At 47.5% G+C, this 22,604-nt stretch overlaps 1 protein-coding gene across 1 annotated transcript in view; it reads left to right on the top strand.

The window, feature by feature from the left end:
- The window catches only part of grk3 (G protein-coupled receptor kinase 3), a 54,666-nt gene extending 32,062 nt beyond the window's left edge, over window positions 1–22,604 (top strand). Inside the window, exons 5-21 of the mRNA XM_030768356.1 lie at window positions 155–229; window positions 353–414; window positions 518–569; window positions 844–935; window positions 1,060–1,159; window positions 1,258–1,336; window positions 9,422–9,552; window positions 9,829–9,923; window positions 12,765–12,872; window positions 15,922–15,988; window positions 16,890–16,990; window positions 17,440–17,506; window positions 17,755–17,850; window positions 18,195–18,357; window positions 20,115–20,251; window positions 22,010–22,123; window positions 22,266–22,604. Coding sequence (XP_030624216.1) covers window positions 155–229; window positions 353–414; window positions 518–569; window positions 844–935; window positions 1,060–1,159; window positions 1,258–1,336; window positions 9,422–9,552; window positions 9,829–9,923; window positions 12,765–12,872; window positions 15,922–15,988; window positions 16,890–16,990; window positions 17,440–17,506; window positions 17,755–17,850; window positions 18,195–18,357; window positions 20,115–20,251; window positions 22,010–22,123; window positions 22,266–22,427 — 1,701 coding nt within the window. The 3' untranslated portion in view covers window positions 22,428–22,604. The remainder of the gene's footprint in view (window positions 1–154; window positions 230–352; window positions 415–517; window positions 570–843; window positions 936–1,059; window positions 1,160–1,257; window positions 1,337–9,421; window positions 9,553–9,828; window positions 9,924–12,764; window positions 12,873–15,921; window positions 15,989–16,889; window positions 16,991–17,439; window positions 17,507–17,754; window positions 17,851–18,194; window positions 18,358–20,114; window positions 20,252–22,009; window positions 22,124–22,265) is intronic.

A 22,604-nucleotide genomic window follows, 5' to 3' on the forward strand; every position in this document is an offset into this window, starting at 1 on the left:
TAGCTCTAATGCACCACGTTACACTATGACTCTGTTATTATAATAACTCTAACACACCCCATTTTGTCAGTGAAAAAGTCCGTCATGTTGGTGTTTCCACAGTTGTGGTCCCCTGAGACATCACTGATCATATTTCTACCTGTGTTCCTTGCAGCCCTTCTCAAAGAAGGCCGTGGACCACGTCCAGACTCACCTGTCCAAGAAGCAGGTCCCGCCCAGTCTCTTTCAGGTGTGCACTAAATGGCCACGTGTCTGTCGTCTCATATAGAGCCACAGAGTGGATGACATGTACTTTAAAGGCAAAAAAGGTGGTTTTTTTCCTGATGTGTGTTTATCTGGTCTTTTGGTACAGCCGTACATAGTGGAAATCTGCGACAGTCTTCGTGGGAAAATATTTCAGAAGTTCATTGAAAGGTAAGAGGGGTTAGCATAGCTCAGCCAGAGACAGATCTTTGTAACTTACAGAATGGGTTTTGTTCCCTGCTCCCTTCTCACAGGTTTTCATTCTCCCTTTCAGCGACAAGTTCACGCGATTCTGTCAGTGGAAGAATGTAGAACTCAACATCCATGTAAGTGGGTCTGTCAGTCTGTGTGTGTGTGTCTGTGTGCCTGTGCCTGTATGTGTGTGAAGAACGACTACACCTGTAGGTGTGTGTGATATGTGTGAAGTATGTCCAAACTGTTGACTGACACATGGCAATGTCCGTTAAACCGATCTACGTGTCTGGAATCTTTTAATGTAGTTTCCAGAAAAGATTGAAAGTTGTCATGTGTTAATGACTGAATTTTTCCTGTTAATTGTTTAAAGCATTTCCACGTTTATGTTTTGTTATATTTGTGCAGTTGACGATGAACGATTTCAGTGTCCATCGGATCATTGGCAGGGGCGGGTTTGGGGAAGTGTACGGATGTCGAAAGGCAGATACAGGGAAAATGTAAGTATGGTCAGATGGTCAGGGGACGTTACAGATACGACAAACCGTATGAATGAATGTAGAATTGAAAATGTCAATATCTACAGTTGAGAAGTTGAAAAGAGTTGTGTGATGTGTTTCTTAGGTATGCCATGAAGTGTTTGGACAAAAAAAGGATTAAAATGAAGCAGGGGGAGACATTGGCACTTAATGAGAGAATTATGCTGTCACTGGTCAGCACAGGGGTGAGTCTTCACTAACACACAATAACCGCCATCAGTGTGGTATTCTCCTCAGGGGTCTCACTCTCTCTCTCTCTCTGTCTCTCTGTCTCTCCACCCAGGACTGCCCGTTCATTGTATGCATGACCTATGCGTTTCACACCCCTGATAAGCTGTGTTTTATCCTGGACCTGATGAATGGTAAGACACTGCAGCTCTGGCTCTGCTCTTCAAATACTCTGAGCTCACACACCCCACACACAGCCATACATGTCATGTTATTGTATGTGACAATCAGTGCCTGACTCTATGGGTCTGTTAGGGTATATGACAGTCAGTGCCTGACTCTATGGGTCTGTTAGGGTATATGACAGTCAGTGCCTGACTCGACTCTGTGGGTCTGTTAGGGTATATGACAGTCAGTGCCTGACTCGACTCTATGGGTCTGTTAGGGTATATGACAGTCAGTGCCTGACTCGACTCTGTGGGTCTGTTAGGGTATATGACAGTCAGTGCCTGACTCGACTCTGTGGGTCTGTTAGGGTATATGACAGTCAGCGCCTGAGTCTATGGGTCTGATACATGTGACAGGGATGCCCTGATCATTTGGCTGTCGATCGGCTGATATTCGTTCTAAATAGTTTGATCAGAGCTCTCTATAAAGGCTGATCAGATGACGCAAAATATGTGAGACATTTCTCACAAATCGTTGAACTCTTACGAAGTCTTCAGTGAATTAGCACTTTGCTGTTAGGGGGAACTGAGCATCGGAAAACTGTTACTTAATTTGTCCTCTTCAGCATGACCATGATATTCTGAAATGACCGACAAATTAGCCTATATTAAACCAAGACTTTTAGAAAAACGCACAAGCAGACTGAACTCCTCCCTTTGCGCTTGATTTGTGATGAATAACACATCATCAGCGTCCTCACTTGGAAATTCGTGTCCTCCTTACAAGCTCATTTAAGCAACTGGAGAATGTTGGGGCCATGCATGGGAATGTTGGACCAGGTAGAGCCATGCATGGGAATGTTGGACCAGGTAGAGCCATGCGTGGGAATGCTGGACCAGGAAGAGCCATGCATGGGAATGTTGGACCAGGTAGAGCCATGCATGGGAATGCTGGACCAGGTAGAGCCATGCATGGGAATGCTGGACCAGGTAGAGCCATGCATGGGAATGTTGGACCAGGTAGAGCCATGCGTGGGAATGTTGAACCAGATAGCTTAACTTTTGCATTTAAAAATGCATATCTGCGCTTCATGTGTTTTTGTAGCCTGAGTAAGTAATGTCACCTATAAAAGACCTAGTAGACTACTGGATGTTAATTCATTTCAATGGGCAAAATATATGTAGGCTACCCTATCTCCTGTTGACGTGGATATTTAGCAACAATAACAGTAATAGGCCTGATAAGAAAAATGATGATAATAATAATAATAGTAACAGTAACAATAATAAATGTAGCTGCAAGCAGCGATGAAGGGGCCAGGTCAACAACTAATCAGAACAACCCCTGAACAAGACACTGGTCTGTCGTAGGGTGACCAGACACATTCACACCCACTGTTGGAACCCTCTCTTAATGATTCATGCCAAATATGATGGTTGTACTTTCAACGGCTTAGGACAAGTTTACATAAGTAGGTTTTTTGAAAAATTCATACCACCCCCCTCCAATACAGTCTATTCAGTTCACCGTGACTCAGGGTTTCAGGGGAAATAAGAATCACAACTGTAGGACAAATGGTTCAAAAGTTATAAGCAAAAATGTACTCCGAACTTGGCCTTTTGGTGGTGCTACAGGGAATGATAGATTGACCCCAAATGTGGTGCCTGGATACCTTGGTCTGTGCTCTGTGAGGTGCCTTTACTGTGATGATGCACAAGAAATTTGGTTGAAACATCTGCTTTGGTTCCAAAGTGATAGGCATTTGAACTTTCTTCTCTGTTTTTCTGGTATAGCGCCCCCATGTGGTCAGATTTCACGAGACTTGTTGGGCACTCAATATTCCCCCGACAAAGTATACCAAGTTTGGCGCAACTCCAACCAAGCATTGCTGACATATGGCCCACTTCCTGTTTTGGTGTCTCCTCCATCGAATTTCATTGGACAACAGCAGCCATATAGTTTGCCCTAGCAAGTTCTTTGAATAACTTGTGGTCAGAACCCTCTGTAGATGATATGTACCACATCTGGCGGTGATAGGATCAGTGATCTAGAACTAGTTTGCAATAGTAGGTTTTTCAAAAAACAGCCAATATGGCGGACTTTCAGCGCAATGCATTTGAATCGAGATGACCCAAGGATTCAGGGGAAGAAAGATCAGAACCCTAGGACAAACGGTTCAGAAGTTATGTTTTTATTTTAATGTTTATGCAAACAAAAAGTTCAAGTTCAAGTTTATTTAGAGCCCAATATCACTGTTTACAGTCTCAAAGGGCTTTACAGGCCACAACAGTCAAATCAAAATATGACGGCACCCCCTGACTTAATCCTCATGGCGGGCAAGAAAAAACCCCCCAAAAACCCAAGAGGGAAATGGGAAAATGGGAGAAATCTTGAGGAGGACCACAGAGAGAGGAGACCCCTCCTTAGTCAGACAGGTGTGCAATAGGTGCCGACCATGTGGGCAGTTACAGCTGAAAGTAAATTGGGGCATGAACAAAGGGGATGGTGATGTAGACAGGAGGCTGACGGGGGATGGAAGATGATAACACCAGGATGGGTCAGTCCACAGGGCGGGAGGAGTCAGGATCACTGGTGTCTCAGGAGTAACATGTGTGGCTCGACAGAGAGAGAGAGAGAGGGAGAGAGAGAGAGAGAGAGAGCGAGAGAGAGAGGCACATTGTTAGATGTTCATTTCCACATAATGGTTAAGGTAAATATACATCGTGTGCCGAGTGCAGGCAGGGACTCCAGCAAGACTAACTAGTACAGCATAGCTAAAAGGGAGAGCTAGAAGGTAATATGAACATGATGGCACTCTGGGACACAAGGCGGCCACCCACTCCACAGTCAACAAACCTGAGTGAACATGTTAAAGGGGGGGCGACAGCATCCAAACATCCCAGTTCACCAAACAATCTATGCCCGAGAACCCTCCAGATCTGCTCCTTTGCCTAGTAAAGAGCTATTAGCAAAAGGCTTGGCTAAACAGATAAGTTTTCAGCCTTGACTTAAACATAGAGACTGTGTCTGAGTCTCGAACATTAATTGGGAGGCTATTCCATAACTGTGGGGCTCTGTAAGAGAAGGCTCTGCCCCCTGCTGTAGCCATCATAACTCGAGGTACCAACAAATAGCCTGCACCTTTTGATCTAAGTAGGCGTGGTGGATCATAAAAGACCAGGAGTTCGCGCAGGTACTGTGGCGCAAGACCATTTAATGCTCTATATGTTAATAGTAAGATTTTATAATCAATACGAGATTTGACTGGGAGCCAGTGCAGTGTGGATAAGATAGGGGTGATGTGATCATATTTTTTGGTTCTAGTAAGAACTCTGGCCGCTGCATTCTGAACTAACTGTAGCTTATTTATACACCTAATAGAGCATCCAGACAGTAAGGCATTACAGTAGTCTAATCTAGAGGTAATGAAAGCATGAACCAATTTTTCAGCATCTTGAAATGACAATGCATTTCTTATCTTGTTAATATTTCTAAGATGAAAGAAGGCTATCCTGGTAATATTATCTACATGAGCTTCAAATGAAAGACTGGAGTCAATAATTACACCAAGATCTTTTACTGCCGCACCTGATGAAAGAGAAAGGCCATCCAGAGTAACTATGTGGTCGGAAAGCTTACTCCTAGCTGCATGTGATCCTAGTACAAGTACTTCTGTTTTTTCAGTGTTGAGTGAGAGGAAATTCGTAAGCATCCAGTGCCTAATATCCTTTAGACATTCCTCAATTTTGTTAAGTTGGTGTCTCTCGTCTGGCTTCGCTGAGACATACAACTGTGTGTCATCAGCATAGCAGTGGAAGCTAATACCGTGTTTACGAATAACATTACCTAGAGGTAGCATATATAAAGAGAAAAGCAGTGGGCCTAAAACAGAACCTTGCGGGACTTTACCTCAGTATGTGCAGAGGACTCACCATTTACATCAACAAACTGATAACGATCAGTTAAGTAGGACCTAAGCCATAAGAGGGCCGTTCCCTTAACTCCAACAACATTTTCTAGTCTATCAAGGAGAATGGTATGATCAATGGTGTCAAAGGCTGCACTGAGGTCAAGTAGCACAAGCAAGGAGACACAACCCTGATCAGAGGCCAGTAAGAGGTCATTTGCAACTTTAACCAGTGCTGTCTCTGTGCTGTGATGAGGCCTAAATCCTGACTGATACAGTTCATGGATGTTATTCTTATGTAAGTATGAGCATAACTGCTGTGCTACAGCCCTTTCTAGGATCTTGGAAATAAAGGGGAGGTTAGATATTGGCCTGTAGTTGGACAATGAACAGGGGTCAAGGTCAGGTTTTTTAATTAGGGGTTTGATAACTGCTAGTTTAAAAGATTTAGGTACATAGCCAGTACTAAGGGAGGAATTGATTATTTTTAAAAGCGGTTCGATGACTACTGGCAGTATCTGCTTAAGGAAACGTGTAGGTAAGGGATCTAGTACGCAAGTTGGTGATTTTGATGAAGAAAAAGTGCATGGAGCTGCTAACTTTCTTTGTGATTTTCAATATAAAACTTGGTGAAATGATTTCAGTTTGTCCATCAGTACTTTTTGAACATTTTCAGCACATTTTGAGAATATTGTGATAATACTGATAACCATGATAATTTTGGTCATTATAATTGTGGTATTAAATTTTCATACCGTTTCATCTCTACCCTTTAGCACCTCAGTCGTCTGTCACTCACGCAAAATTTCCGCACAGCAAAACACCTTGTGAATTTTGCACTGTGAAATTTCACACTGGGGGCGTGGTTGCAAAAGCACCTAGCTCCAAAGTACAAGTACCTACATCAAGGTCCACAGAGGTCTGTTTGCTCCAACCAGAGCCGTGGAGAGTTTTTGTACCGCTCTGGCCCCGATTAAGCTCACGTAACATGCAAGCAACAACCTGTGTTGATGTCGACATAAATGGTTGCCCATACATCTTTTAATCGCACACGTTTTCATGCTACATGTAGCATTTATTCTCCACCATCTTGGTCAGACTTTTGTTACTCCTGCCTCTCTGATTTAATCAAGAGCATGTTAATCGCACTAATCAGTTGTGTTTGGAGCAAGGATAGATAGAAGATATGCAGAGCAGGGATCCCCCCAGGAGCAGGATTGAGAACCACTGCTCTAGAGAACATCATATACCAAACACATCACACACTGAACCGATTGGTTCTCATTTGCATAAAGAGGAGCTCAGGGAATATGAGTCTTCAGAAGAGGAGTAGGTGCCACAGGGTCCCCCACATGCAAAGAGACGCTGTGCCCTGGCTAATTCCTTTGTACCCCTTTTCCACTGCCGCGTTGCCGGTGCCGGTGCTCGATCGAGCACCGGCACCCGCGCTTTTCCACTGACAAAATACTGGTGCCGGAGCCGAAAAGCTGGCACCGGCACGGCACCGCAGAGTTGCTGGTCCCAAAAGTTGGAACCGCTGATGTCAGAGGCTATGCAAATAAAAACCACGCGAGAACCAATCAGTTCAGCGTTTGATACGTGACGTTCTTTAGAGAGGCGGGAGTAACAAAAAGCGTCTGACCAAGTAGCGGTAGGCTAAAGGATATTTGTAGCATGAAAATATGTGTATGATTAAAAGATGCATGAGTAACAATTTGTGTCTACATCAATACGGGCTGTTGTTTACATGTTACATGAACGTAGTCGGACCCAGAGTGGTAGAAAAAGACACTCTCTCTCTCGGCTCTGGCTGGTGCAATTAAACCACTTTATGCAGACCTTCATTTAAACACTCGTCTTAACTTTTGAGCTAGGTGACAGACTTACTATTTTCATGAATTTTGCCCCCAGAGCGAAAAGTTCTGGAGCAAAATTCGTGAGGTGTTTTGCTGTGTGGAAGCCTAGCGTAAAAGTAAATTTATAAAGAGCAAGCAATGCGTTCTGTCCGACATTATTTTTTCCCCACGGAAATTACCCAAACTTTCGCTATGTAGCGTTCGGTTCCCAAACCAGTGGAAATGCGGGCCGGTTCTCAAAAGGCACCAAGGCAGCACTGGCTCCGCACCGGCACGGGCACCAGCACCGTTGTAGTGGAAAAGAGACATTGGTAACACTTTTGGGGATGTCAAGAAGGCACCAGAAAAGTCCCCTATTGACAAAGCAGAGAATACAAAGATGTAAAAAAAAATAAAATAAAATACAAGGATGCTGCTCCTTTGCCATTGTGGGAAAATCCTGTGGATGGGTGGAGAGGATGTCACTCTCACTACCCTTTCCTTGCTAAACTGGCCCAGCGCCTATTTGTGTGTGCCAGAGACAAGTGCTGCTGCTGAACATGTGTTATATGATATAATTACTGCCCAGAGGAGCAGTCTTGCCCAGAGGAGCAGTCTTGCCCAGAGGAGCAGTCTTGCCCGAGAGCATGTCGACCAGCTCTTGTTTTTGCGTAAAAGCTTAACCATACCTAAACACTAACTAGATGTAGCCTATGTTATGGCAGCAGCAAATGTCATTTTTTTTTTTGTTTACTTCTGATTTGAAGTTAAATTTTATACTGTTGTATTTGAAGTTATTTTGTATTGCTTAAATGCTGCCCGGCGTGGTGCGGTGGTGCAGTGGGTAGCGCTGTCGCCTCACAGCAAGAATGTCTCGGGTTCGATTCCCGGCTGGGTGGCCAGGGTCCTTTCTGTGTGGAGTTTGCATGTTCTCCCCGTGTCTGCATGGGTTTCCTCCGGGAGCTATGTCCACTGTCCAAAGACATGCAGGTCAGGTGACTTGGACACTAAATTGCCCCTAGGTATGAATGTGTGCGTGAGTGTGTCTGCCCTGCGATGGACTGGCGACCTGTCCAGGGTGTTTCCCCGCCTTTCGCCCTATGAGCGCTGGGATAGGCTCCAGCACCCCCCCGCGACCCTAATCAGGATAAGCGGCTTAGATAGTGAGTGAGTAAATGCTGCCCATGGTTTTAGAGGGGTAAAAAAATAATGTTATAAGGAATACGTTGCAATCAATTACTCATGTTCAGTTGTGCAGCTGTTGAGTAAAGCTTTCAAGGTATAAAGCTTTAGAGGTATGACTCAACTTTTTTTTTTCTTACATGGTTCAAGGTTTTAAAATTGTAATGAAAAATTGGGAAAAAATATATTGAATCAGGATATTTATAGAATTGTGATACTTACAGAATCGCAATACAAATAGAGTATCGGTCCGTCCCTGGTGATTCCCATCCCTATCAGGGAGACATTTAAACGGCAGGAACCCTAAAGCAGTGATGTTGTGGAATGCTTTATACAGTATTTGGGGATGCCCTTTCTTTGTTGCCGTTTTATATTGTCTACAATTGTAGTAGGCCTAAATTTAGAAAGGCCCTGTATTTTGTTCCATCTATGGGAAGTGATTTGTATTGCCTTCTATAGGCTATAATGGTTTCTTATGTTTTGAAACAGTGCATAGTGCTGAGCACATTTAGCTTGTATTCCATAGGAAGTCTCAAATATTGGCTAAACTGGTCTTTAGCCAAGCATAGGCTATTATATTGGTTTCAGTTTCTTCATAACCTAGGCCTACATGACCTAGTGAGAAAATGGAATATGTTGCTTCTGTTGCCTTCCTAGAAACAGAGAAACAATTGACAATTTATGATGCTTTCTTAGCTCCTAATTGTAATATTTCTGCAGTAATGTTAAGAATAGTTACTTTTATTGCTATAGATAGTAAATAAATAAATAACACTACACAATAAATAGAACACTTTAAATGGATGTGCCCACCCCTGCCGCCCCGCCCACCCTACGATCGGTGATCGGTATTGGCTGATTCTGATTCCAGTTACCGGCGATCGGTCACAAAAACCTTGATCGGAGCACCCCTAGCATATGACAGTCAGTTTCTGACACTCTATGGCTCTGTTACAGCATATGACAGTCAGTGCCCGACTCTGTTACAGTGTCTGACGGTCAGGGCCTGATTCTGTTACGCCATATGACGGTCAGCGCCTGACTCTGCTACACCATATGACGGTCAGCGCCTGACTCTGCTACGCCTTGTTACAGTTGGCGCTTGACTCTGTTATGCCGTATGATGGTCAGTGCTTGACTCTGTTACGCCGTATGACGGCCATTGTCTGACTTTCTGATTGTTTTAGGTGGTGACCTTCACTATCACCTCTCCCAGCATGGTGTCTTCAGTGAGAAGGAAATGCGTTTCTACGCAGCCGAGATCATCCTGGGCCTGGAGCACATGCACAACCGGTTTGTTGTCTACAGAGACCTTAAGGTAAAGGCTGGACAATGGGCACGTCATTTTGTCCTTCCCTCACTGACTTACCATTGGCACTGCTTTGATTTTTGCCCGTATTTTAGTGAGAAATTCAATTTTACTTTCAGAGCTGTGTGTTGCTGTTTTGATTTGTACAAATTTGCCCTTTTAACAAACAGCATTTTAAAGTAAAATTTGGTTTCCAGATCTTCGCTTTATTTTTGTCATTATACTTAAATGAGATTGGCCGTGCTGTGTCATGTGACACACCTCTTTCTCTCTCTGTTTGCTCAGCCGGCAAACATTCTCTTAGATGAACACGGACATGTTCGCATCTCTGACCTGGGCTTGGCCTGCGATTTCTCCAAGAAAAAACCACATGCTAGCGTGTAAGACCATGGATTCAACCGCCAGTTCACTTTGTCTCTGTGTGTGTGTGCGTGTGTGTGTGTGTGTGTGTGTGTGTGTGTGTGCGTGTGTGTGTGTGTGCGTGTGTGTGTGTGTGCGTGTGTGTGTGTGTGCGTGTGTGTGTGTGCGTGTGTGTGTGTGTGTGTGTGTGTGTGTGCATTCCCGTGCCGTTATGTGTTGCTGTGCATGTACCCGTGTGTGCACATGCAGATTTGTGTACCCATATGTCTACATGTGTATGTTTACTGGGTATGTCATAAAATATCGATTATTGACCGGCGCGTTATTTTATCGACGTGTTTTTGAGGCACTGACGGATTAAAATGAGCTGAGATTTAAATTAGACGCCTAATATGTATGTTCATTCAGTTTGCCTTCCATTTAATGTAGTCTGGAATGCTTTTGGAGACCACAAGGGGGCGATATAAAATCTCTTGGCCTTGTTATATGTATAGTTATTATTACCTTACCTCGCTCATCTTTCTTGTCCCTACTTTTGTGCTGCCGCTGTATGTACACCAGGCAAGGCTAATGTTACCACAGACCAAAAAAATTTGGACAGTTTTGGGGAAAGAGGAAACGAAGCAACATTTGGACTGGTTTTGGATTCGGGGTTAATGGAGCTGTGTGCAGAAGGTGCAAGGCAGATTTGGACTGGTTTTGGATTCGGGGTTAATGGAGCTGTGTGCAGAAGGTGCAAGGCAGAATTGCCATTCTCCAGCAACGCAACCACTCCAATATCACATATGAACAAATGTCATAGCGAATGGCAGAGACACACAGTGAAAGGCAGCGCATCGGTCCAAACTGCAACTGCAGAAAATTTGATCACGAGGAAGAACTTACCAACTTATTCAGCACAGGCCTAAAAGCAAACGGATTGTGTAGGGGACAGGTGGTGCAGGGGACAGGTGGTGCAGGGGACAGGTGGTGCAGGGGACCGGTGGTGCAGGGGACCGGCGGTGCAGGGGACCGGTGGTGCAGGGGACCGGTGGTGTAGGGAACAGGTGGTGCAGGGGACAGGTGGTGCAGGGGACAGGTGGTGCAGGGAAATTTAGAGTGGGAGATATGCAGCTGGTACCTATTTATTTCTGTCAGAAAAATTCGGATATATATCGATAATCATCAGGAAAAATTTCTGATTATCAATGCATGAAAAGGCAGTCAGTCCCAAGCCTAGTGTTTACCTGTGCGTGTGTGTGTGTACTTTTGTGTCTATGTGCCCCTGTGTGTGTACGTTTGTGTCTGTGTTTGTTTGCCTGTGTGTGTGTGCCTGTTTGTGTGTGTGTGTGTGTGTGTACGTTTGTGGCGGTGTGCCTGTGTGTGTGTCTGTGTGTGTGTGTACGTTTGTGTCGGTGTGCCTGTGTGTGTGTGTGTGTGTACATTTGTGTCGGTGTGCCTGTGTGTGTATGTTTGTGTCTGTGTGTGTGTCTGTGTGTGTACATTCATGTCTATGTGCCCGTGTGTGCTTGTGTATGTTTGTGTCTCTGTGCCCGTGTATGTGTGTACCTGTTTGTATGTACTCTTGTAGGCTGTGTGTGTACCTGTTTGTATGTACTCTTGTAGGCTGTGTGTGTGTGTGTACCTGTTTGTATGTACTCTTGTAGGCTCTGTGTGTGTGTGTCCCTGTTTGTATGTACTCTTGTAGGCTCTGTGTGTGTGTGTCCCTGTTTGTATGTACTCTTGTAGGCTGTGTGTGTGTGTGCGTGTGTACCTGTTTGTATGTACTGTTGTAGGCTCTGTGTGTGTGTGTGTGTGTGTGTACCCGTTTGTGTGTACTCTTGTAGGCTGTGTGTACGTGTATAGCTGTTTGTATGTACTCTTGTAGGCTCTCTGTGTGTGTGTGTACCTGTTTGTATGTACTCTTGTAGGGGGTGTGTGTGTGTGTGTGTACTCTTGTAGGCTGTGTGTAGCCCATATTAGGTTACTCTGTACTGCAGAGTTCTTGTGTTTGGAGTTGCTTTATAGAAATATTCATTATAGATGGAAAAAAATGGCCGTGTCCTTTGAGTCGTCTCTTTCCTGCCGTCCATACCTTTGACCTTGAGGGTCAGATGTCAGAGCCGTAGTCGTGGAGTTCCCCACCCAGGGCGCCCTGTCTCCACGTTGGGCCTGACCGTCACTGTAGGAATGTCTCATCTGGAACTAGAGCTCTTACATTATGTTCACTAGGTTTTTCTGATCATTATTGTGTTATGACAATGCTCTTTAGTTTGTTTTCTTAAATCTTTAGATTGCTGTGTAGGGCTGCAGTGGGTGTGGTTAAATCTTTAGATTGCTGTGTAGGGCTGCAGTGGGTGTGGTTAAATGTTTAGATTGCTGCGTAGGGCTGCAGTGGGTGTGGTTAAATGTTTAGATTGCTGTGTAGGGCTGCAGTGGGTGTGGTTAAATGTTTAGATTGCTTTGTAGGGCTGAAGTGGGTGTGGTTAAATCTTTAGATTGCTGTGTAGGGCTGCAGTGGGTGTGGTTAAATCTTTAGATTGCTGTGTAGGGCTGCAGTGGGTGTGGTTAAATCTTTAGATTGCTGTGTAGGGCTGCAGTGGGTGTGGTTAAATCTTTAGATTGCTGTGTAGGGCTGCAGTGGGTGTGGTTAAATCTTTAGATTGCTGCGTAGGGCTGCAGTGGGTGTGGTTAAATGTTTAAATTGCTGTGTAGGGCTGCAGTGGGTGTGGTTAAATCTTTAGATTGCTGTGTAGGGCTGCAGTGGGTGTGGTTAAATGTTTAGATTGCTTTGTAGGGCTGCAGTGGGTGTGGTTAAATTGCCGTTGTGTGTTGCATGCTGTTGATTGGATGTGATTTAATGTGACTGTCTGTCTCTGCAGAGGTACACATGGCTATATGGCACCTGAGGTTCTGCAGAAGGGCACGGCGTATGACAGCAGCGCGGACTGGTTCTCTTTGGGCTGTATGCTCTTCAAACTCCTGAGAGGGTAAGTCTGCCACCCTCATACCCTTCTCCCCTGACTCCCTTTCATAGTTTGCCTTTCTATCTCTCCCTCAGTGCATGTCTCTCTCTCTCTCTGTGTCTCTGTATATGTGTGTGTGTGTGTGCGCGCGCGCATGTGTGTGTCTCTGTGTGTCTTGCGTCTGTTTGATGTGGAGTGTAATGTTTAAATGTCAGAGGTGCGAACCCAGGAGGTCATCTCCCAGACATCACAGGGCATTGATGTGTGTGTGTGTGTGTGTGTGAGTGTGTGTGTGTGTGTGTGTGTGTGTGGGAGGTGGAGTCGGGGGCGCATGGCTGTTGCTAGGCGGGGAGGCAGTAATGGCCACATCTCTCAGCATCTCTCTGTTGTCTCTGTCTGTGTGTGTGTCTCTGTGTGCACGCCTCTGTGTGTGTGTGCGCGCGCCTCTGTGTGTGTGTGCGCGCGCGCCTCTGTGTGTGTGTGCGCGCGCGCCTCTGTGTGTGTGTGCGCGCGCCTCTGTGTGTGTGTGCGCGCGCCTCTGTGTGTGTGTGCGCGCGCCTCTGTGTGTGTGTGTGCGCGCGCCTCTGTGTGTGTCTCTGTGTGCGCGCCTCTGTGTGTGTGTGTGCGCGCCTCTGTGTGTGTGTGCGCGCCTCTGTGTGTGTGTGCGCGCCTCTGTGTGTGTGTGCGCGCCTCTGTGTGTGTGTGCGCGCGCCTCTGTGTGTGTGTGTGTGCGCGCCTCTGTGTGTGTGTGTGCGCGCCTCTGTGTGTGTGTGTGTGCGCGCCTCTGTGTGTGTGTGTGCGCGCGCCTCTGTGTGTGTGTGTGCGCGCGCCTCTGTGTGTGTGTGTGCGCGCGCCTCTGTGTGTGTGTGTGCGCGCGCCTCTGTGTGTGTCTCTGTGTGCGCGCCTCTGTGTGTGTCTCTGTGTGCGCGCCTCTGTGTGTGTGTGCGCGCCTCTGTGTGTGTGCGCGCGCCTCTGTGTGTGTGTGTGTGCGCGCCTCTGTGTGTGTGTGTGCGCGCCTCTGTGTGTGTGTGTGTGCGCGCCTCTGTGTGTGTGTGTGCGCGCGCCTCTGTGTGTGTGTGTGCGCGCGCCTCTGTGTGTGTCTCTGTGTGCGCGCCTCTGTGTGTGTGTGTGTGTGTGCGCGCGCCTGTGTGTGTGTGTGCGCGCCTCTGTGTGTGTGTGCGCGCGCCTCTGTGTGTGTCTCTGTGTGCGCGCCTCTGTGTGTGTGTGTGTGCGCGCGCCTCTGTGTGTGTGTGTGCGCGCGCCTCTGTGTGTGTCTCTGTGTGCGCGCCTCTGTGTGTGTGTGTGTGTGCGCGCCTCTGTGTGTGTGTGTGCGCGCGCCTCTGTGTGTGTGTGTGCGCGCGCCTCTGTGTGTGTCTCTGTGTGCGCGCCTCTGTGTGTGTGTGTGTGCGCGCGCCTGTGTGTGTGTGCGCGCCTCTGTGTGTGTCTCTGTGTGCGCGCCTCTGTGTGTGTGTGTGTGTGCGCGCGCCTCTGTGTGTGTCTCTGTGTGCGCGCCTCTGTGTGTGTCTCTGTGTGCGCGCCTCTGTGTGTGTCTCTGTGTGCGCGCCTCTGTGTGTGTGTGTGTGCGCGCCTCTGTGTGTGTGTGTGTGCGCGCCTCTGTGTGTGTGTGTGCGCGCCTCTGTGTGTGTGTGTGTGCGCGCCTCTGTGTGTGTGTGTGTGCGCCTCTGTGTGTGTGTGCGCGCCTCTGTGTGTGTGTGTGCGCGCGCCTCTGTGTGTGTGTGTGCGCGCGCCTCTGTGTGTGTGTGCGCGCGCCTCTGTGTGTGTGTGCGCGCGCCTCTGTGTGTACGCGTCTCTGTGTACGCGTCTCTGTGTGTGTGTGTGTCTGTGTGTGTGTGTGTGTCTGTGTGTACGCGTCTCTGTGTGTGTGTGTGTCTGTGTGTGTACGCGTCTCTGTGTGTACGCATCTCTGTGTGTGTGTGTGTGCGCCTCTGTGTGTGTGTGCGCCTCTGTGTGTGTGTGCGCCTCTGTGTGTGTGTGCGCCTCTCTGTGTGTGTGTACGCGTCTCTGTGTGTGTGTACGCGTCTCTGTGTGTGTGTACGCGTCTCTGTGTGTGTGTGTGTGTGTGCGTCTGTGTCTGTGTGTGTGCGTCTGTGTCTGTGTGTGTGCGTCTGTGTCTGTGTGTGTGCGTCTGTGTCTGTGTGTGTACGCGTCTCTGTCTGTGTGTGTACGCGTCTCTGTCTGTGTGTGTACGTGTCTCTGTGTGTGTGTGTGTGTGTGTGTACGCGTCTCTGTGTGTACGCGTCTGTGTGTATGCGTCTCTGTGTGTGTGTGTGTCTGTGTGTGTGTCTGTCTCTGTGTGTGCGTGTCTGTGTGTGTGTGTCTGTGTGTATGCGTCTCTGTGTGTGTGTATCTGTGTGTGTCTCTGTGTGTGCACGTCTCTGTGTCTCTGTGTGTGTGCGCGTCTCTGTGTGTGTGCGTGTGCGTGCGTGTGTCTGTGTGTGTCTGTCTGTGTGTCTGTCTGTGTGTGTGCACGTGTCTGTGTGTGCGTGTCTGTGTGTGTGTCTGTGTGTGTGTGTGTCTGTGTGTGTGGGTCTGTGCGTGCGTGTGTGTGTCTGTGCGTGCGTGTGTGTGTCTGTGTGTGTGTGTGTGTGTGTCTGTGCGTGTGTGTGTCTGTGTGTCTGTGTGTGTCTGTGTGTGTCTGTGTGTGTGTGTCTGTGTGTGTCTGTGCGTGTGTCTGTCTGTGTGTGTGTGTCTGTGTGTGTGTGTGTGTGTGTGTGTGTGTGTGTGTGTGTGTGTGGACGTCCTGCCCACTTGCCCCAGCGAAAGGGGAGGCTGTTCGTCAGCGTGACTGCAGTGAGACTAACTGTGACTGCAGTGAGACTATCTGTGACTGCAGTGAGACTATCTGTGACTGCAGTGAGACCATCTGTGACTGCAGTGAGACTAACTGTGACTGCAGTGAGACTAACTGTGACTGCAGTGAGACCATCTGTGACTGCAGTGAGACCATCTGTGACTGCAGTGAGACCATCTGTGACTGCAGTGAGACTATCTGTGACTGCAGTGAGACCATCTGTGACTGCAGTGAGACTAACTGTGACTCGTCTCTCCTCAGGCACAGTCCATTCCGGCAGCACAAGACCAAAGACAAACATGAGATCGACCGCATGACCCTTACTATGGTAAACATACTGGTGCCATGTGACACATTCATATATCCCATAGCCCACACTGTTACCTATTCTCTAAACAGGATAATATGTCTGTGCACTGGTTTTAGCAACTTCAGACACGGCGTACAGCTCTGATATGGGGTTTGGGGAAAATGTTCTGTCTTGTCTTATTGGAAGGGTGTGTATGTGCTTATATCATGTGTTAAATCTGTGGATGATAAAGACACATTGTTAGCAGGAATTTGCACTCAAGCTTTTGCATTTTACTGTCTGTTTGGCTCTGTTAGCGTTGGACAGCGGAGGTTGTCAAGGGGAAAGTAATAGATGGAGTAGTGTTGAATTATCTCAACTCTCCTGAAGGTCACCAGCACTGTCAGTTTGGCAGAAGTTTTTTTTTTTTCCCTCAAATTGCACCAAGTTTAATGACGGGAAACAGTCACTTACCGGAACTTTCTGTGACCCTGACAGAAAGGGCAGTGTTATAGTTCAGCTTCTTTAGTTAATCACTTTTTCCTCAGTTCAGATAAAGAGAGGCCTCTGATTCTGTCAGGTGTGAACCAATAACCTCCACTACAGGCACTCATTCAGTCCCTGCTTCCCTGGGACAGGCACCCTGCATCCCTTCCCACTCAGCTGTGATCGGATGTGACTATGAATCCAGATTGCCTGTATGAGTGCAGAATGTTTAGTATCTGCATGGCCCAGACTAAGGCTGCAGCACATCTCGGACTGTATCCTAATATGTTTCTGTTACAACATGACAAACTCTAATGTTTGCTATGGTTTAGAATCAGTCAGGGGCACAGGGTAGTGTAACAGTGGACTGAATTATAGCCTTTCTGTCAGGTAGATGAGTTTTATTGATTGATTGATTGTGTAATTGTCTCCTTTGCTTTCCTTCCTGCACCAGAATGTGGAGCTGCCGGACTCCTTCTCTGCCGAGCTGAAAGACCTGTTGGAAGGACTCTTACAGAGAGACGTGGCCAAGAGGCTGGGATGCCGTGGCCAGGGGTATGCTTTTCATAAACTGTCCTGACTGTAGACTGTGTACTAGTCTGTACAGACAAAAGGGTGTACTAGTCTGTGTTCACACAGCCAAAAGGGTGTACTAGTCTGTGTTCACACAGTCAAAAGGGTGTACTAGTCTGTGTTCAGACAGTCAAAAGGGTGTACTAGTCTGTGTTCACACAGTCAAAAGGGTGTACTAATCTGTGTACAGACAGTCAAAAGGGTGTACTAGTCTGTCTGTGCACAGTCTAAGATGTGTGTAGTAGTCTGTGGTATAGACTGTTAATCTCTGACTGTCTTTAACGGGACTAGAGTCTAGCACACACTGTTAAGCAATCTTTTATATTTGTCAGAGACGCTCTGTGATTAAGGAGATTCCTGCTCTCTCTTAAAGAGAGCCCCCTGCTGGTCAGAGATAGTAGTTCAATGGGGTTTTTTTCTTCCGTAAACAGAGCGACGGAGGTGAAAGAGCACCAGTTCTTCAGAGGCATTGATTGGCAGCAGGTGTACCTGCAGAAGGTGAGACCCATCAGCACAGGTCCCAGCTGTGTCTCTAACCCAGCGCAGTGCCCCCTGCTGTCAGCTCTGTGGAAAATCAGGGGACTGATTTTTACTTGCCCAGTAACATAGCAGTGACACTGTAGGACAGTTCATCACCACTGAGTTTTATACAATAAAATAATACTACAGTAAAGTGTGTTGTTTAAGCCAATGAGCAGCTTTGTTGTAGTTGGCATGTTGTATTTACCCTTTCTTTCTTTGTTTAGTACCCTCCACCCTTAATTCCTCCAAGGGGGGAGGTCAATGCTGCAGATGCCTTTGACATCGGCTCTTTTGATGAAGAGGATACCAAGGGCATTAAGGTAGGTCTCCCGCCATATGTTCTCAGTGTGTGGACTCAGACGTGGGTCTTGGTCTGGTGGCTCTATGCGCCGACCTCCGTAATACCTGCATCTTGTATTCCACTGCAGGCCTTACTGGTCTTCAGTCTGTCTAAGTCTGTTTAAACAGGCTCAACTAGGGCACAAGACAAGAGTTGTTTGGTATTGTTTGTGAAAGAGAGATCACACTGCAGCCCAGATGTGATGGGCCAACATGCCTGTGTAATACGGATGTTCGAGGCTTCGCACGTCATGTGAATGAATCATGACTCACCAAGACTCACTCTCTCTCTCTCTCTCTCTCTCTCTCTCTCTCCCTCTCCCAGCTGCTGGACAGTGACCAGGAGCTGTATAAGAACTTCCCCTTGGTGATATCGGAGCGCTGGCAGCAGGAGGTGGCTGAGACGGTTTACGAAGCTGTAAACAGCGACACAGACAAAATCGAGGCGCGCAAGAGAGCGAAGAACAAGCAACAGGGTCACGAGGAGGGTGAGCAGCCCCCCCAAAACACCTCCCTCTAACAAAACATTAACCAGCAGCCCCCCAAAACACCTCCCTCTAACAAATGTTAACCAGCAGCCCCCCAAAAACACCTCCCTCTAACAAAACATTAACCAGCAGCCTCCCAAAAACACCTCCCTCTAACAAAACGTTAACTAGCAGCCTCCCAAAAACACCTCCCTCTAACAAAACGTTAACCAGCAGCCCCCCCCAAAACACCTCCCTCTAACAAAACATTAACCAGCAGCCCCCCAAAACACCTCCCTCTAACAAAACGTTAACCAGCAGCCCCCCAAAAACACCTCCCTCTAACAAATGTTAACCAGCAGCCCCCCAAAAACACCTCCCTCTAACAAAACGTTAACCAGCAGCCTCCCAAAAACACCTCCCTCTAACAAAACATTAACCAGCAGCCCCCCCCAAAACACCTCCCTTTAAAAAACATGAAAAGCCCAGTCCGTATCCTGATGCAAAACTCAGATCTTTTACATTCAACTGGGAGTGTTAGGTTTATTTAGAATTTAAGATTACAGAGAAAAGCTCTTTTGTCCGGCAGTAGAGATAATTCACATGGGTGACCAGTGATGAGTGATGCAGTCTATTACACACTGTATACACTATACACTGATACACACACTCACTCACTCACCGGTCCCTCTTTATACTGATATACACACACACACACCAGTCCCTCTATACACTGATACACACACACACACACACACACACACACACACACACACACACACACACACACACACACACACTCACCAGTCCCTCTTTATACTGATACACACACTCACTCACTCACCGGTCCCTCTTTATACTGATATACACACACACACACACACACCAGTCCCTCTATACACTGATATACATACACACACACACACACACACACACACACACACTCACCAGTCCCTCTATACACTGATACACACACACACACACACTCACCAGTCCCTCTATACGCTGATACACACACACACACACACACCAGTCCCTCTATACGCTGATACACACACACACACACACACACACACACACACTCACCAGTCCCTCTATACGCTGATATACACACACACACACACACTCACCAGTCCCTCTATACACTGATATACACACACACACACACACACACTCACCAGTCCCTCTATACACTGATATACACGCGCACACACACACACGCACACACACACTCACCAGTCCCTCTATACACTGATACACACACACACACACTCACCAGCCCCTCTATACGCTGATATACACACACACACTCACCAGTCCCTCTATACGCTGATATACACACACACACACACACACACACCAGTCCCTCTATACACTGATACACACACACACACACACACACACTCACCAGTCCCTCTATACACTGATACACACACACACACACACACACACACTCACCAGTCCCTCTATACACTGATATACACACACACACTCACCAGTCCCTCTATACGCTGATACACACACATACACACTCACCAGTCCCTCTATACACTGATACACACACACACTCACCAGTCCCTCTATACGCTGATATACACACACACACACACACACACACACCAGTCCCACTATACACTGATACACACACACACACACTCATCCGTCCCTCTGTCTCTCAGATGCACTAAATTTCTTTGAGTAAAGAAGGCTACTTTTGAATATGGCCTAGCAGGTTTGCTGACTGGTGCTGTAAGCTGTGGTTGTTTTGTGATGTGTAGACTATGCGCTGGGGAAGGACTGTATTATGCATGGATACATGCTGAAGCTGGGAAACCCTTTCCTGACACAGTGGCAACGCCGATATTTCTACCTGTTTCCCAACCGTGTAGAGTGGAGAGGAGAGGGAGAGTCCAGGGTGAGTTTGTGTGTGTGTGTGTGCGTGCATCAATCAGTGTGTGCACGCGTGCATATGTGCGTGAGCGTACGTGAATGAGTGTGTGTGTGCGGGTGAGCGTGTGTATGTGTGTGTTCTTGTTCATGTCTGAAAGTGAATGCCATCTGTCCTTACTCTGTAGGATGGCTGGAAAAAAGTGTTTAAAAAACAGAGAATGGTGGTAAGTTGAGCTGTGTCCAGCCGTGACAGAGGACCTGCTTTGCAGAAGCAGTAGTGCAGGGGACGCCCCCAGTGCTGTAGCAAATGGTAGAGACCAGCAGTAGCCCAGCTTCCCCTGCCTAGATCATCATCTCAGAAGCCCAGAAAATCTGCTTTATTGGCCACTTCGGGCTGGTGTTTCCTGGCCCGGGAGCTGCGTAGCACCTGGCCAGCGGCCCAGTGTTTGCTTCGGGGGAAAAATGCATTAGACAAGAGAGCGGAACTGGAGTCATGATGACATTGTCAGGACCTAGACCTTAGAAGACAAAATAACACAAATTTCGGCAGCAACCTGGACTTCCACTTAAAGCCGTTCTTTATGGTGGTGGAAGGAGGGCTCTTCCTGTACAGTGTTATGACACGCAGGTTGGAAAAGCGTGAGGGTGACTGACTAGAGAGCGGACATAAAACAAGTTGACAGATGTCATCTGTTTGATTCCATTTGTTTTCTGCTCACAAAGTAGAAATGTCTTTATAATGAAGCGATATTTCACGGCCCTGCCGATGAGAGCCTGGTGAGTTCCTCAGTGACCCTAGCTCCCTGTGTCCCTCCCCCATCAGACACAGCAGGGCTAGACACACACCCACCATAGACCAAAGTCATGTTTCTGTTTCTGTGCTGTAGTGCGTTGAGTTTGGAAAAATTTAAGCAGACACCAATGTGTTCTACCCCTGTTCTAGCAATACTTGTTCCCTCGAATGTTTGTGGAGATGGTGGAGATATGGAGTGTTTGTGGAGATGGTGGAGATGGTGGAGTTATGGAGTGTTTGTGGAAATGGTGGAGGTATGGAGTGTTTGTGGAGATGGTGGAGTTGTGGAGCGTTTGTGGAGATGGTGGAGTTGTGGAGCGTTTGTGGAGATGGTGGAGTTGTGGAGCGTTTGTGGAGATGGTGGAGTTGTGGAGCGTTTGTGGAGATGGTGGAGTTGTGGAGCGTTTGTGCGGATGGTGGAGTTGTGGAGCGTTTGTGGGGATGGTGGAGTTGTGGAGCGTTTGTGGAGATGGTGGAGTTGTGGAGCGTTTGTGGAGATGGTGGAGTTGTGGAGCGTTGGTGGAGTTGTGGAGTGTTCGTGCAGATGGTGGAGTGTTTGTGCAGATGGTGGAGTTGTGGAGTGTTCGTGCAGATGGTGGAGTTGTGGAGTGTTTGTGGAGATGGTGGAGATGGTGGAGTGTTTGTGCAGATGGTGGAGCGTTTGTGGAGATGGAGGAGTTGTGGAGCGTTTGTGGAGATGGTGGAGTTGTGGAGTGTTCGTGCAGATGGTGGAGTTGTGGAGCGTTTGTGGAGATGGTGGAGTTGTGGAGTGTTCGTGCAGATGGTGGAGATGGTGGAGTGTTTGTGGAGATGGTGGAGTTGTGGAGTGTTTGTGGAGATGGTGGAGATGGTGGAGTGTTTGTGCAGATGGTGGAGTGTTTGTGGAGATGGTGGAGTTGTGGAGCGTTTGTGGAGATGGTGGAGTCGTGGAGTGTTTGTGCGGATGGTGGTGTTGAGAAGGCTTGATTAATTGTCCTCTTTAATCCTCAGCAAAACCTGTTGACGATGGAGCAGATTGTGACTGTGGAGGAGACGCAGATTAAGGAGAAAAAGTGCATCCTCTTAAGGATTAAAGGAGGCAAACAGTTCGTCCTGCAGTGTGAGGTAGGGCATTTCCTGTCTGTTGGCTTTGATTTCTGTCTGTCATTGTCACAGGCTTTATCCAGATTTCTGCTGAGCTGAAAATCCACTGATTAAGTTCAGTTTTTTAGTTTAGTCCCTGAACTCTCTCCTGATCTGTCCACAGAGTGATCCGGAGTTTGTGCAGTGGAAAAAAGAGCTGACAGAGGCCTTCACCGAGGCCCAGAAACTTCTGCGTCGAGCTCCCAAAGTGATCGGCAAAGGCCGTGCAAGTGTGGTGGAGCTGTCCAAACCCCCACTCACCCACCGCAATAGCAACGGCCTGTGAGACCCCCACTCACTGTGCCCCCCCCCTCCCCCTTCCCCACACAGACCCACGCTTGCCCCTCCCCAACTCCACCCCAGCACCCAGGGACACAAGTCACATCTCACCCTTGTCATCAATCTGGATGGTGCTGCTGGACCAAGGCCTGTGCTCCTGCTCCCTCCAATTCTCTCTCTGCTA

Source organism: Chanos chanos, chromosome 3 (genome assembly GCF_902362185.1).
Source record: "Chanos chanos chromosome 3, fChaCha1.1, whole genome shotgun sequence".
NCBI classification, from domain to species: Eukaryota; Metazoa; Chordata; class Actinopteri; order Gonorynchiformes; family Chanidae; genus Chanos; species Chanos chanos.